The 16,374-nt window shown below is 36.5% G+C and overlaps 1 protein-coding gene across 7 annotated transcripts in view; it reads left to right on the plus strand.

Moving 5' to 3' along the window:
* Positions 1-16,374, plus strand: part of CACNA1D (calcium voltage-gated channel subunit alpha1 D) — a 209,679-nt gene that overhangs the window by 156,010 nt on the left and 37,295 nt on the right. For 4 of the 7 annotated variants that reach the window (XM_064518903.1, XM_064518906.1, XM_064518905.1 and 1 more), the window contains 8 exons: positions 4,833-4,961; positions 5,689-5,754; positions 7,539-7,630; positions 10,124-10,283; positions 11,372-11,499; positions 11,610-11,706; positions 13,537-13,639; positions 14,727-14,828. In XM_064518903.1, coding sequence (XP_064374973.1) covers positions 4,833-4,961; positions 5,689-5,754; positions 7,539-7,630; positions 10,124-10,283; positions 11,372-11,499; positions 11,610-11,706; positions 13,537-13,639; positions 14,727-14,828 — 877 coding nt within the window. Of the gene's footprint in view, positions 1-4,375; positions 4,415-4,832; positions 4,962-5,688; positions 5,755-7,538; positions 7,631-10,123; positions 10,284-11,371; positions 11,500-11,609; positions 11,707-13,536; positions 13,640-14,726; positions 14,829-16,374 lie in introns of all 7 variants that reach the window. The other 3 variants (XM_026102807.2, XM_064518904.1, XM_026102808.2) reach the window with 1 other exon arrangement.

Consider the following 16,374-nt stretch of genomic DNA (forward strand, 5'->3'; position numbering starts at 1 on the left):
GTTCTACCTTAGATTCAGACAGAATTTCCTGTGTTTCAGGTTGTGGCTGTTGCCTCTCATCCTGTCACTGGGCACCACTGAAAAGAGTTTGGCCCCATCTTCTTTACACCCTCCCTTCAGATATTTAAACACATTGATAAGATCCCCCTAAGCCTTCTCTTTTCCAGGATAAACAGCCCCAGCTCTCAGCCTTTTCTCGTGAGAGGTGCTGTGGTCCCTTAATCATCTTAGCAGCCCTTTGCTGGACTCGCTCCAGTAGCTCCACGTCTCTCTTATATGCACTAAGTTTTTCATAAGCAGCGATAAATACCTGATTGAGATTGTTAGCAAGTTGCAAAGATTTGAATCAATAAGTCAGAAATTAAAGATTAATACTGGTTAATCTTTTTCGAGGGTTGGGATTGTTTGGGAAGAAAACTGCTGTGTTAAGTTTTGTTTGAGGAAAAAAACTTTCAAATGTTACTGATTTACTGCCTCTTTGAAGTATGTAAGAATGGGCTTAAAATTACATAGTGATGACATTCTTGCTAACCTAGACTCTCAGTGTAGCTGGCACATGGCTGACAGAAAAGATAGAATAATTAAACCGGTCTCAGTCCTCATTTACCTCATTGCAATGCACCTGTTAGGCAAGCTTTGAAAGCAGAAGCTGGCTCATTTATTCTAGCTGTGCTATGATCTATTGCCCATTACCAGACTTCCTCTAGCAGTGATCCCAGAAGCATGTGTCTGTCTTTTTAGGAGTCGTGTAGTCCCATTGGGGATTTCAGATACAGAAAAATCGTGAGAATGACCAGCCAGTGCCCCATGTGTTTGGGACACCAGTTGTATTGGAATAATTGAGAGAAGGTGGGGAGAGAAAGAGCTCTTAGATTGTCTGACCACAACAAACATTTTGATTTGCTTTCTTGTCAACAGTTCTTTCCAAAGAGACACTGTCTGTTTAACCTGCTCTCAGTCTCAAGTCCATTCTAATACTTTCCCTACATATACATAAGATGCCACCTACTTATCCTATGTACATGTTGAGTAATATTACTGAAGTTCTAAATAAAATTTTGTGTTTTGGTAGTATATGTTTTTCCTTATGTGTAGGAAGCAGATGTTCTCTGTTACTGTCTGTCTCTCTGTTATTGTCCGTAAAAATGGTATTATCTGAATCTTAGTTTCCCAGATCTTTCTGGTATTTTTGTACTGGCTGGACACATATAAATATTAACTTTAATCTCTCTTAAATGAGCATTTCCCATATAAATAAGTATGAATAATGTTTTTTCTGGGGTATATCACTATATTAAATTTATTGTAGTTATTTTTCATAATATGATCTAAGTTGCCATAGTAGAAGAGGTGAATGCCAGAGAAGGGAAACAATTGGATAGATTCACTTCAAAATGTCAGTACCCATAACACCTGGTCAGTGATGGACAGAGTTTGAATATTTTGGTCTCCAGTGGAAAAAAAATGCTCTGACACCGGGAATTTATTTGCATTCTTTGTTTCTAACATCTAGATCCCTACCGATATTTTTATACTATTTAGTGTTTGTGAAGAGAGAGTCTTCCTTTTTCATTCCTGCTCTGCTCTTACCAGTATCCATAATTTACAGTCTCTTGTGTATGACATCCCAGCCCTCGCCAGCAGCCGCAGATCGGCTCTCACACAGAAGGGGTTAGGACAGTTTTGCCCAAAGAAACTGAGGAAGGGGGTGACATATAAGAGGAGAGCACGTGCACAGACAAATTGTGTCTTTCAGACAGAAAAACACATTGAGGGATTTTACACTCATCATCTCCTGAGCACCTGCTGTAGAACTATTCACATATGAATTTGGTAATCTGATCTCTGTCTGCATTTTCAAAAGTGGGAATTAATTACTTGTTAAAATGATAATATTTAGGAAAAAAAAATCTTGTTCACAATTGCCCTGGAGAGCATCTTTAGTTATCAGTAGTTTATCTTTTTTTCCCCAGTTAGTAGATCTCTTATCAGGATCATGACAAACTAAGTAATACTGAGTTTTCCTTTTGTGTGTGTTTTTTTTAGTGAAATCCAGTTATCATAATGCATACTGTTTTTGCATAGCCCTCTTCATGAATTTTTCTTTGAGAAAGAAATCGAATATAAATCTGTAGAACAAAAGTTCTTATATATCCCATTACATACTGATATCCTTACACTGTTGCTAGTTTATTTGGGGCCCAATCCTTCTCCTGTAAAAGCTAGTAGAAAAACTCCTAAATGCAAAATCTAGTATTTTATTTCATCTTGATATCAGCATGTAACGATACTGTAACTTAGTTTGTTTTATATCTGTTAAATACTTCATTTATTTTTTTAATAACAAAAAATAGTCAATGCTAGTTAAGTCCCTTTGTCACTGGTTAAGACAGTATCTATCTCAGAGAGTCAGTTGCTGGAGATCAATTTGAAACTTCAGGCCTGATCTGCAGAAGGTATATATGAAATCCTTTTTCCTTAAAAATTTCAGATAAAAGCAATTATTTCTGCAGAAAAAAAATAGCAGTATGGGTCTGTGTATTATAGTACAGGTTTGTGACTGATTTAAGTAGACAGCTTTGTAAAATTGTTTCTACTTTATGTAATATTTTGACATTTATGATGTTTGTGATTATGAATTTCTCAATCTATATTTTGATTTTTTCTAAATTGTTTAAATATTCAGGGAATTTCTAATGCCAGAACTGTTATCAGTAGCACATTTTAATTTTTTTGTACATTTTATAAAATTGCTTACTATAACTGATTTTACAAATATTCTACTTACCGAAGTCTATTGAGAAGATCTGGGTTTTGGTTAACATTAATGCAGCAATTCAGTAAAAACCCCTTAAACAATTTTAAAACTCTTTGTTTCAGAAATCACTGGACTGCTGGTAGGGCACTAATATATATGTATAAAGTGTATGTAGTTGAACAAAGAGTTATTCTGACCTAATTCTCCCCTTGTGATACCTTTGTGTTTTGTATGTTTTTCAAAAATTAATAGATAAAACAATTAATCTTTTAAGAAATGCCCCCAGGTTCTATCTAGCAAGAATACTCAGGATTTTACTTAGTTAAGCCTCGTGTAGAGAAAATGCCTCTTGTAGTGAGTGTGTTGGAAGCAGCATTGAGGAGACATCATGGTTGTTGTAGCTCTATGCGACAATAATTGTTGAAAGGTGCCACTTTCAAAGGATAAGATGAACATTTTAAGCAACAGAGTTAGATCCATTACTTGGATCTACCCTCCAGAACTCCATTGTTAGTGCTGTAAAGTTTTTAAGGACTTTCCCATTCAGTTTGGAGGAAGCTGCTGTGAATGCCATAATGCACAAGGAAGTGTAGACACTTGATCCTTTAACTCTGCTAGCTGCTTTACCTACATGTCCAACTATTTTGGATGTTGAGGCAGTTTCTCCAAAGAAAGAAGGCAGACTTTGAAGAAAGAGAAGTGAGGTTCTCCTTCACAGGACCTAGAGTTTGTCTCCGTGAACAAAAAGTTGGTGTTTCTCTCTCTCCTTATGGTAGCTCATCAGGGTTGTACAATAGGGTCAATAGGACCCTGTTTCAGTAGGGTCAAAGGAAGTCTCTTTGTGTGCCTGATTCTTCCTGTAGGATCAAACCCTAAAGTCCTTTCACCATCCCTGATTCTTTTATGTCAGCTTATGTTTATGGTATTTAGTAGATGGTGAGAGGATACAAGGAGTATTGCCTCTTCATTTGCACCCCTGTGGGAGGGCTGGCTTTCAGGACATTGAGCTAAAGGTGTTTGCTTAGCGCTTTAGCAGAGTGAAATACACCCTTGCACTGCAGAGCCAAATGCTGGTCAGTGAATAAGAGAGTTAACTCAAGCAAATTACTTCACTTTGAAGGAGCTCCTGATGTGATATAAAATGCACTTATTTGAATATGCTTGGATTCTACTGATGGAGTAATTTTCAAAAAGAACACAACAGGAAAGGGATCTTGAAAAACTAGTTTTACCCCAAAGCTCTGTTCTTGAATTTTACTTAAGGCTTACTGCTACAATTCCAACATCCAGTGGAAGTCAATTGCTAATTTTGATTGGCTTGCATTGGAGCAGGTATTTTATTTTGTATTTAGTTTACAGTGACTCTTTTAAAGATGGTTTTTATTTGTAGCTTTTAGAATGAGTCAGCCAACAATGTTTTAGTATGAGTCAGCCAATATGAAATGCTAAAGGGAAAGTTTTAATAAGGATATTAATGTTGTATTTAGAAAGTATATTGAGTTAAAAGATGTTCATTTACATTTAGAAATGAAAAATGTCCTTCCTTCTGTTTATAGTGAAGCTGATTTTTTGGTCTTTTATTTGATTTTAATATTTAATGTTCTTAATTTCTTAAAGCCAAAGCCAACTGAAACAGTCACAACTGATGAGTCTGGGGTAAGATTAGTAAACTGACCCCAGTGGTTTTACCTCTACTTGAGTTTATTCTTTTTACCATGTCTCTATTTTCCACCAATTTTTCTGTATTTTTCATAACTGTCTTACTAGAAAGGTGTATGCAGTGGTTTGCATTTGTTGTCAATGTATTATCAAAGTCTACTACAAATGAACCCAACATGATCCTTATTAACAAACCAGAAAACTTGGAAATGCATGTGATGTGTGAAGCATTTCTACAGGTCCTGTGTTTTTAGCATGTAATTTTTCCTTTCATATCATGCTTATCAAGGTGAAAAGGCCCTCAAGATACATTTTCAAATCTTACCTCTTCCACCTTTGCATTTGATGTTGTTTTTCTGGAAGTGTTGCATGGTTGGGTTTGTATTGGGTTTGACTTCTCCATGATACTCTTCAGAACTCCGAAGACAGCGCTAGAATCTCCATCACTTTTTTCCGTCTCTTCCGGGTGATGAGGTTGGTGAAGCTGCTTAGCAGAGGAGAAGGAATCAGAACTTTACTGTGGACATTTATTAAGTCATTTCAGGTTAGTAAATTTCATTTAAATTTGCTTTTGAATTGCAAGTATGTATACACTAAATTTTATGGAGCAAATAACATTTCTTTTGAAATTTATGCTACCAACAGTTAGACATTTAAATATAGTTACATATTAATGCCTTAAGAAACATCATCGGTTGCTTCACTGAGTCATGTAATATTAGCTGTTATCATGAAATTTTTACAGTACTTCAAAAAAAGGTATTTTGTAAGTCTAAATAGGATGTTTTGAGAAATTAAACAGAAGATAGGTTTGATACATATAGGTCATACATGATCTTAGATGGCTACAGAAGAAATTAAACAAGGAATTTAATCTTCTGTTTGTATGTAAGTGATTTCATGAATTTGCAAATGGATGTTTGAATCCCTGCTCCTGAAAACTCTAAAGAATATGAAGTTAATGGAACTCTATAATTGTACAGTAGGAAGTACCTTTGTGTTGTCAGAATCAGTAATCAAAATGGAATATAAAACTCCTAAAGATGACTCTTCCCACTGGATTACTGGCAGAAATAATCTAAAATGTAATGAAACTCATGTGTTCATTATATGTGAGAGTATTAAGAGTGACAGGTGATAACATTTTAAGCGCTTGCTTAAAAGAAAAACCTTGGAAAAGCCTCTATTGCATAAAGAACTTTTTTTTGTAAGTGGAAATTGAAATTATGCTGTGAAATTATTAAAATACAATGCACTTGTCCCTTTCCTAGGCTCTGCCTTATGTTGCCCTTCTGATAGCCATGCTGTTCTTCATCTATGCTGTCATTGGAATGCAGGTAATTACAACATTTTTTTAGTCTTAAAAGAAAGTACAGTGTTGGCTACTCTGAGACTTGTTTACCAATGTGCTTATTAAAATATTCTGTTAATAATGGTGCTATCTACCAGTCAGAGCTTTCAGAATAATGTAAAAAGGTTTTCTCATCTGTGATTTTAGCAGTCACAAAAACCAAAAAGATGTAAGAAAGGAATGGAGTGTGAGTTTATAGTGTCTTGGTTTGCTGTGAAAGGAGCCATTCATCTTCCATGTACAGTGAAGCATACCCCTATGCATAAATGTATGACAGAATGCATGGCTTTTTTACTGCAGAAGATTTATTCAGGGAGTCAGCCATTAAAACCCCAGCCTTTACTTTTTAATAAGACTTTCCCATATCAAAAGAATAGAACTAAGAAAAGAATCTAGCTAAAGAATTTAGCCACAGCTGAGCCTGTGGTCAGTGAAGGCTAGGATTTATATAAAAGCATAGATGGGATTTAGGTAACTTACAATGTAAGAATGCATTCTTGGGATGAAGGTGCCACTCGACAGACCAGCTGCTGTGCTGTGAGGCCAGGACAGGTTCCCATAGTCTGAATAACCAGAGATAGCTAAGTAGGAGAGGCCTGTCAGGGAACTGTGGGAAAATTCCTACTAAACCATTTCTAGTGGGAGGATGGCATAGGCATCTGAGAGAGGAGTGCACAGACTGCAGGAAAGCAAGCAGATTAAGGCACCCAGTATGGAGCTGGGAGGTGGAGTGCAGTTTGGGTGCATGGTAGTCTCTGTGCCACACCTGAGGTCTGTTGTTTGCCTAAGGGAAGGAGGTGCCTGAAGAGCAAGGCTGGAAACTCATCAAGACTTTGATTGGCAAAAGTTCCTGTTAGGCATCCTGAATTCAGGCTGCATTTCTCTTTTTCTTGATGATGCCAGTTCTCCTGTCATAAGCCCTTAGGATAGGCATTCTTTAACAGTCACAGATGATTTTTTTGTTGTCAAACTCTCTTTTTCTTGATGACGCCAGTTCTCCTGTCCTAAGCCCTTAGGATAGGCATTCTTTAACAGTCACAGATGATTTTTTTGTTGTCAAAGTTACAATACTGTCCAAACCAACGCAAAGTGAGGCCTTAATTGTATGGGATGAGAAGAAATATGCTGTGGAGGGTGGCTTTGCCTCCTGATTCTTTCTGTTTCTTTGCTGTTCATCCAAAAGCAATTTATAATCCAGAATACAGTGATATTAATCTTTCTAAATTAAATAACAGTCCCCACTGTATTGTAATAGTATATAAATCTGTTATATTAGGAAAGAAACAGTGGTCTTCTCACCAAGGAATTGCAATTGAATTTTGGAGCTCTGAACTCACTCCCAGCTCTGACTGGGACTAGGTGCTCAGACTGTCTGTGTTTGGTTTCCATCTTTGTATCTCTTTTCTTTATTTAGATTCAAAGTTTTCAGGACAGTGATGATTTCTTACTACAAGTATGCACAATGCCTAGCATAGTGGGGCTCTAATCTGAGTTGAGGGCTCTAGGTGCTAGTTTAGGACAAATAATATTTTCTCACCTAAAATACAGGCGTATATATTAGTATTGTAATGGTTTATTAGCAGTGGCAAATTAAATGCTTACAAATTATCTTGTAAATGTGATATATTTAATGCATTTGTATAATTATCAGGAAAAATCTGAAGAGTAGAAAGTGTATTTGTGACAGTGTTTTTCCTACATGCTGAAGTGAGGATTACATCAGACACTACAACTCACTAGGATTAAAGTCAAAATCCTGTCTCTCTGTAGGTATTTGGAAAAGTGGCCATGAGAGACAACAATCAAATAAACAGAAACAACAATTTTCAGACTTTTCCCCAAGCCGTGCTTCTTCTCTTCAGGTGAGCAAACCTTAACTTTTTGCTTAGTGCATCCCTTTTAATTGATCTGTGGAAAAGGACTGTAGCTTTTGCACCACAGATTTGCTCAAAATATGTTTGCAAGTTAGAAGCAATTTAACATAGCAAATACAAAATCTCTTCAGCCGTGTGGTGACAGGTCACTGGGACAGCTGAATTCTAACCAGGTGATACAGACAGATAAAGTCATTACAGTTATTATGAAACATCTCATTTGTGAATTAATTGTCTTCATGCAGAGCCCAAATATAGTCAGCCCTGATGTCACTGTGCAACTGTTTGGAAAGGAAAAAAGACTGTTGTCCTCACTGTATTCCTTATAAACATAGGCCAACTAGTACAACAATTTGGAAATGTGAAAGGTTGTTGCAAAGATGAAGAAAATAAACTGTTCTTTACGTTTGCTGAAAAGATGACAAGAAATAGTGGGTTTAACTTGCAGAAGGGGGATTTCAGAGAAGCAGTAGGAAAAACTTTCTCCTGTTAAGGGTAGCTAAGTATTTGTGTAGATCATCTTGGGAGACTATGGAATCTCCATCACCAGAGAGCTTAAGAACAGGGTAAACATCTGTCAGGAGTGCTTCAAAATGCTCTGGAGCAAGGAGAGGGAATGAACTGGATCAAGAATGCCTCTAAAGGTGAGTACCTTGAGAGCTCTGTCTACAGGGATTCTGTAACTCCACTTGGTTCCTATGCATTGTTGCTAGCCTATCCTAAAGAGGGGTCCTCTTTTGCAGCAGATCTGTTTGCAAGAACATCAAAAGATAGCAGATACAATTCAGGGCTACGTGGAGATACCAAAGCCAGGTCTAAGTAAGTAGATGTGTTTGCATGGCACAGTGCAGAGTACAGAGCTCAGAAGCAATACAGCTAACAACATTAACACAGTGCTCATAGTTCTGGAGCTAGCCTATCTGACACTGTTCTGTGCTTCGCTTCTCTGAGTCACTCTGAATTTCGAGGACAGATTCCAAGGAGGACAAGAAAGAGGGGTCTATGTTCTGCCACACAGCCTTCCCCATTACTGCTGTGTTGCACCTAGTCCTCTGACCCTCAACCAAATTGTATCCCCAGATGCTGCATTACTTCCACATTTGCTGTAGATTTAAGCCAAAGCTGAATTTTAAGAATTTTTTATCACAGGCAGTCAGAAACGAGCAAAAGTTTCTTTAACATTTGATATCTGTTCATGCACAATTTATAGAATACTTTGTGGTGTATATGACCAGGATAGGATAGGATCTTGTTGTTTATGAGCTATGCGGAATGAGGTCTGCATTATCAGATCATGTTGCAGACCGATTGTTTATAGACAGTCTTTGTATATTTCAATTGATAACTACATTTTATTCTCTGTTAAATACAAATCACTCAAAAATCTGAGCTACAAATATAGTTCCCAAATACGTCTGAAAACCCCTTCTTTGTCTTTACTGCTTACAAGTTGCATTGGACATCAACCTCAAGTTCCAGTATTTAATTGAGAAAAGCTTGGAATCAAACCTTCAGGATGTTGGTAGTGAAATGAAAACCATAAACTAACCCTAAATCATTTTTTAGTTATTCCTCATAGAAAAATTCCTATCATGTTCCATGAGATGATTGACTACCCCCAGAAAATATGCTGAAGACAGAAAAAGGACAGAGTACATTACTGAAAAGACAAATTGAGAATTCGATTGGTTCAACATCTGTGGTCTGCTACAATGCTGCAGATACTGGATATTAAAGACTGCTGACCTATGGTAGCCAGTCCTGAAAATGGAAGTACTGGCTTTTTTGTCTATCACGATAGTGTGGTATAGCCAGAAGACAGTGGGTGCAGTAGAAACCATCTTCTCCTAGCTCCTCTGATCTTCATCTAGTTGACAAAACTGAAAGGTCATTCTTTGTCTGAGATGAAGAGCATCACCCAGTGGGATCTTTATGCATGTAAAGTCACTTTATGCCTGTAAAGACTTTTGCCATGACTTTGAAATTAGGTAATGAACAAAGCCAAAAATGTCATCGGTATGTAGTTGTTTTTAAATATTTGAAATCATAGGTCCTTACACAGGCATTACCCAACTACACAAAAAGCGCAGTAGGAGAAAGTTAGACAAGCATTTCCTTAACCATGCAGAGAAGAAGGCAATTCCTCTTTTAGAAACAGGTACTTTTAACTTCTATTACAGGTTTTTGTACACAGCAACTCCACAGCTATAAGTATGTAACTTGAAAATGACAGTTTGGGGTTCAATTTTTACACCTTTCTGGTGCATCCTATAAAATGGGTCTACAGTGTTAGATCTAAGCTTGTGATTTCTGAAATCTGCTGTGTACTTTTTTATTAGTTCTAGCTCTGAGGAATTTACAATCTATCTTTACATTTGTCCTTGTACAGCTCTAAGCATTTTGTCAGAACTTAACAAATTAATGCATCTTTAGTTCATTTTGAGCTAATAATACTTAATTTCTCTTTGTGACCTTATAAAGGTGTGCAACTGGAGAAGCCTGGCAGGAAATCATGCTGGCATGTTTGCCTGGAAAACGCTGTGATCCAGAATCTGATTATAATCCAGGGGAGGAATACACATGTGGAAGCAATTTTGCCATCATTTATTTTATCAGTTTTTACATGCTTTGTGCGTTTTTGGTGAGTCCAGCTTCTGCTTATTAGTAGGAGTGAGTTTTAGCATTTTGACTTTTTTCTGAATTAACAAAGTAGTAGGGTCAGAGAATAATTTTAAGTCCCCTCTCTAAATAATTTTTGCAAGGTTATATTTTTCGTATGCATACCTAAATCCTGTAGCTCTTTCTAAATGCCAGTAACATCTCATGTGCAAGATGTTCTTCTGACTACAAGCCTCCATGTGTGCAGGAATGGTTGTTTGCCCAATTGAAAGCTAACTTAACAGTATTTTTGTCAGCTATTATTTCAGGTATTTCTCAATAGCATCATTAAAAGTTCATTAATAATGAAGTGGCAGGTCCTTTGACTTACTGGTAATATTATTAGAATTGTTTAAACTTTATTAGAAGTATTTAAACTTAGCAGAATTTGGATATGTGTATCTATAAATGTGCTCAAATTGTGACACATGAGATGTAAACTAAAAACTTTCTTCCTAATCCAAGGCAATATGGATTATTTGCACTAAAATACTCGCTGAAATATGTTTTCCTTATTCCAGGTGTCTGGTCTAGGTTGGTTTAATTGTTCTATTCACAGTACCCTTGTCCTTGCAAAAGGAGAGTGGTTGGACAGAATTCTGAACTACCCAAGACATATATATATTCTGTTCTGTAATATCTTTTGTGTTAACAAAGATTGCGCAGAAGTCTTATTCTTGTGTCATGGAATCCTCTTAATAAAAAAGTTTTTTCTTGTGTGTTGGAAATATGTATTTGATCCAATCTTTTAACTTAATGTGGTTTGGCCCAACAAATCAAGGAACAGAAACAAAACCATGTTATAGCCTATGTCAAAGACTGAACGCTGTATGACAGAATAACATTCTTGTCATGTGAATGCTTGATAGAGTACCACTTAGTCAGTTAAATGATCAGCAAGCATTTTCTGTGGTAGTTGATGATACTTGCCAAAAAACACTATTTGTAAGATCAGTTTATTTGATTGCTTGAATTCTAAACCTGCTACTTTATAATTTAGAGTTAAATTATGAAAATATTTGTATTTCAGAAAAAGGAAGGTAAATCTGTGTTCTCAATTGCTTTTTTTAGATTATCAATTTATTTGTGGCTGTCATTATGGATAACTTTGATTATTTGACACGTGACTGGTCTATTTTGGGTCCCCATCATTTGGATGAGTTCAAAAGGATATGGTCAGAATATGATCCTGAAGCAAAGTAAGTTAGATCATTTCTCGGATAAGATTATTTTTTAATAATAAAAGCAGAACCTAGTGTGTTCTTTGGGAATGCGTGTGTATTTGATAATTGGCATATATTGATTCTAGGGGAAGAATAAAGCATCTTGATGTGGTGACATTACTGAGACGCATTCAGCCCCCACTTGGTTTTGGCAAATTATGCCCTCACCGAGTGGCCTGCAAGGTAGGTGTTACTTTATTCCCCTTGTAAGTTTATTTCATAGTTCATAATTCTGCTGAATTTGTATTGCATATATACAGTAATCCTATTTAGTGACTCTCAAGTTCTTCCAGTTTTATAGAGGCTGAACTTAACCCACAAAAACTAGTATCATTTCTTTCAGTGTACTCATTTGATAGTTATCACCAACCTAAAATCCTTTACAGAGCATCAAAATGAAAGGTGGTGGTCTGTAAATCTGTCACTGTTGCATTACTGTCACATCTATGAACTGCCTCAACCCAGAATTGCTCCTATGAGTTTCGGTGACATTTCTGGTTTTCTCTTTAATCCTAGGGAGAAAGAGGGTAGTTTACTTTAATTCACAATTACTTTCCGATATGGTACTTCTATAATAACAGTCATGAGAATTTTGCTGCCCGTGAAGCATAGGACTGAGATTGAAGGGTGAGGATTGCAAGATGATAACAATAAAAAGAAGTGAACAACTATGCAATACAATATATAGCAGTGAGCAAGAAAACTGAAAATTAAAGTAAACTAGAATTTGTCAGGCACAATGTGCAATTTAGATGAAGATTATTTACATTTTAGTTTTAGGTATTGAGCAGATATTTAGCTCTTTATAAAAGCTGAAAAATAACACAAAAGAGATGAATAATTATTATATTACTTGAGGACTTCACAACTATGGATATTATTCTGGTTTTAACAGTTTCAGTGGGAATATGAACAAGCCTTTTAATTCAAGGGTCCTTATAGCAAGTACTGTGATTTGGATTTCATTTATATCTGTTCATAAATAATTAAGTTGACATAGAAAACACTGTATTCAAATGGAATGCCAAATGGAATTTTATGGCAAGTCAGTAATAATCTCTCTAGGATATACTACCCAACTGGGTAACCCTTTTAAACTAGAATAGAAAAAAATCCAGTGAGACATTAGGAAAAGATTTTTATAGATCAAATAGTGTTGTTCTGACAGACAGGGTCAGGGAGATACTGCTCTAAAAGGTGAACATTCTAATGCAGGGTGATGGCCAAAAAGGAGGCCTCCTTCAGACAAATTCAATGTAGATAGCATGAGAGATGCATGGCATTGTTGAAGAGTTATTTGAGAAATGTATCAGCTTTCACAAGCCAGACCTGATGCTGTGGTCCTTTATGGAGCATGACATGGGAGGAATCTATGGGAAACTTGGACCATGACTGCAACCAGACTGTGGGCTCCCTCAGGACTTACTATATTTTCAAATGACAGAAGCACACTAATGCCTGTGCTACCAAATATGCTGTGTGGCTGCTACCACCTGCAAGCAAAATGAGGTTAGTGTAGGTATCCTGGCATGTGCCTTTTTCATGCCTTCATTTTAATGTGTCTCTGTTTAAAAAAAAAAAAAATCCTTTAAAGTCCTTTAGCTCAGTGCAGGGTAGGTGGCAGCATCTGGCACACAGCAGGCAGCAAAATCCAAAATGCACACATTTGTAGACCTATGTCTACATATGTCCCTAACACTTGTGTGACTTTCAGCCAAGGACTGGGCTTCAGGTTTGCAGATTAACTCGATAAAGCTCATGAAAACTACTGGACAATTTTATCTTTTGTAGAAGCATCCATGTGATCAATATCAGAAATAAGTGATATGAGATGAATATTGTAGGCAGCTAGGTTGGAAGACCTATCCTTTTTTTGAAGAGTTACATAATTATTAATTATTAGGCCTCTCACTGGATGATATTCTTTGAACACATCAGCTTTCAGGAATGAAGGTGGCAGAAGATTTTTTCTAACAGCCACATCAAAGTTTGTTTTCCTTTTCTCATTTACAGAGGTTAGTAGCCATGAATATGCCACTAAACAGTGATGGAACCGTCATGTTCAATGCTACTTTGTTTGCTTTAGTTAGGACTGCTCTAAAGATCAAAACAGAAGGTAAGATTCTTATATGTGAAGCCTTTACTGTACTTGTCAAAAGGTGCAATGAAGAGAAGTTGTAATTAACTTTCTTCATTTTGTTGGTTATGAGTAAGGCTGCCTTCCTCTCACTGGATTTGGTTTGCTGTTGGATTATAGGTTGTCTTCACTGTTGCTGGAAATAATTAATTAGAAAACAAAAGGAGTAGGGACATTGAGGCCAAAACCCAAGTAATCTCAGATATTATTACATGCTTTTACCTGGTCAGGTGAAAACATTTAACAGTGACATAACAGGAGTTCTACTGCAAGGAATGAATGAGGTCCCCTTCTGCCAGCCAAGATGCTCCTTCCTCACTGCTCTTTAACTTACTAGCTCGGGATCCAGCATTAGTGGAACTGCAACTTTTCATACATGAAAGCTAAATCCCCTGTTTGGTGGAGGCCAGTTCTATCATTTGCATCAAAGAGGGATAAATTTTAAAAAAACAGTGGTATGTTTCAAAGAATTTTGCTTTTTATCATATTTGTTCATTATTTTACTATCTTTTACTACTCTGTCTCCTGTCTTCTGCTATTCTCAGCAGATTTTGTGTTCTGCAGCCAGTAACAAACTGATTAGAATAAGTCCCCAAAGCATCTCTGTGGCTTAGGTGATGCAAAGCAGAAAATCTTTCCTCAGTAGCCAGTTGCCAGAACTTGCGTGCCTGTACAAGTTAGTAATTACTGTGATTAAAGAGATAAAGGCTCAGCTTTGGATTGGAAGCTCAATGGCTTACAAAGATCAAGTCACCACTTTGTGCACAATTTAGGCAGCAAGTATTAAGCAATTACAGAGTAGAGCCAAGATTTGTAGCTAACTATTGACCTCTGCAATACTCTAGAGACTGATCTGGTAAACTCGTAGGAGTTCACTTTCTTATGCCATTTCTTCTCTTGAATTATTGTCATATTATTTCTATATATATTTAGGTAGCTTAGGCTGCTACAAAAGATCCTTATCACAGTCTTTATTTGTATACAGCTAATAATATCCAAAGGTTCATTCATTGCAGCTGGTTGAAACATAATTGTCATCCTCCATTTTTCTGTTTCATTACCACAGGTAACCTAGAGCAAGCAAATGAAGAACTTAGAGCAGTTATAAAGAAAATATGGAAGAAAACCAGCATGAAATTACTTGATCAAGTTGTCCCTCCAGCTGGCGGTCAGTGTGATACTTTGCAACGTGCTATTCTGTGTGCATTTTGGGCTTTACAGATGGTTAGGAACCAAAGAAATATAATTATAAAAATTTGAAATTGTAATATCATTAAAGGATAACAAACAATAATAGCAATAAATATAGTGTGTGTTATATCCTGTTAGGCTAGATAATACAGATAGGACTGATTAGTACAACTTCCTTAGATAAAAAGAAAAAGAGGAAGATATATTTTATGTTTATTTGCTTGCTTGAAAAAGATACCTTATTACACCTAAACTTAGTCTTGATTTCAAGTCATTCAGCAAAATATGCCAAACTTAGTCTGATTTCAATGCATTCAGCAAAATAACATGTTTTGTACTAATTAAGCTTGACAATGTACACCACATTTTAGCTTATATCCTTGTATATGTTGAATACTGCTGGGAGAAAACTAGAAAAATTTACTTGCCAAATTAAAAGTAACATTTTTGCTAAATTGATAAAGCAAGAGGCTAAATTATACCAGTTATACTAGTTTAAATCAGAGCAATTTCATAGCCAGTAGAAGATGGAATTAGTTCTGATTTATGCCAGTATGACTGAGATACGAATATTGCTCAAGTAAACAGATATTTAAATTCTAATGGTATTAATACATTTGCAAGAACTACGAGGCACGTATATTACTCATTCGTACGTGCTCTAAAATGACACATCAAATATTTGGTTATATCACTTTTAAAATATATATATACACACTAATATATATATTTAGCCTTTTTTCAATATATACACTTTTATTAATATGCTATAGTGTAGGTTTAAGTGACTGTTTTTTACTTGCTTTTTCAAGTTTTAAAGGTGCAGGATCTGTTGCATGGTGTCATCCACACCCAGGATGTATCTGTATATCTAGCTATCCAAGATGCAGATCCATTGTAACCATCTGGTATTTTTTGTAGTTTATTGTACTTTTATAGTGTTACAGCAGCTTTCAAGACTGATCAGACTCAGGTTTGGAAGCAGACTCAAGATCGCAGGCCCGATGGTGGTGGAGGCTGATCCCTTTCTGAAGGTGATGCTCTCAGTCTCTAGGGGAGAAAGAGCATGCTGGCTGCACTGCTGTTCAGCATGACCCAAGAAGCAGCATTAGCTTTGTCGCTGGAGGGAGCCACTCGCTATTGGTGTGGTGGCTGCCAGCTCATAGTGGGGATGAAGACAAAAATCTAGCAAATTTGACTATCAAAAGGGGAACTGATACTGCACATTTAAAACAACTTTTTGTGTTCTACTCTGTTGTTTTTAGCCTTACACCTAAGTGCTTGCATGGCGTAGATGAATTGCTTTGTTATTGTTGTAACTATGTGCTTGAGCTTTTTCTGCAGCCTCTGTTCCTTTCAACTATCAGTCTTTCCGAATATTCTGAAGCAATTCTGTTTTAGGGTGGTGGCATGGAATTAGTGTTGCCTCTTGCCAACTTCATTCCCCTACTTTTTTTTATTGAAATAGAGATGCATGCTTCAGAATAGCGAGCTGTGCCTGCCTAAATCAATCTGACAAAGAA

Source organism: Dromaius novaehollandiae, chromosome 12 (assembly GCF_036370855.1).
Source record: "Dromaius novaehollandiae isolate bDroNov1 chromosome 12, bDroNov1.hap1, whole genome shotgun sequence".
NCBI classification, from domain to species: Eukaryota; Metazoa; Chordata; class Aves; order Casuariiformes; family Dromaiidae; genus Dromaius; species Dromaius novaehollandiae.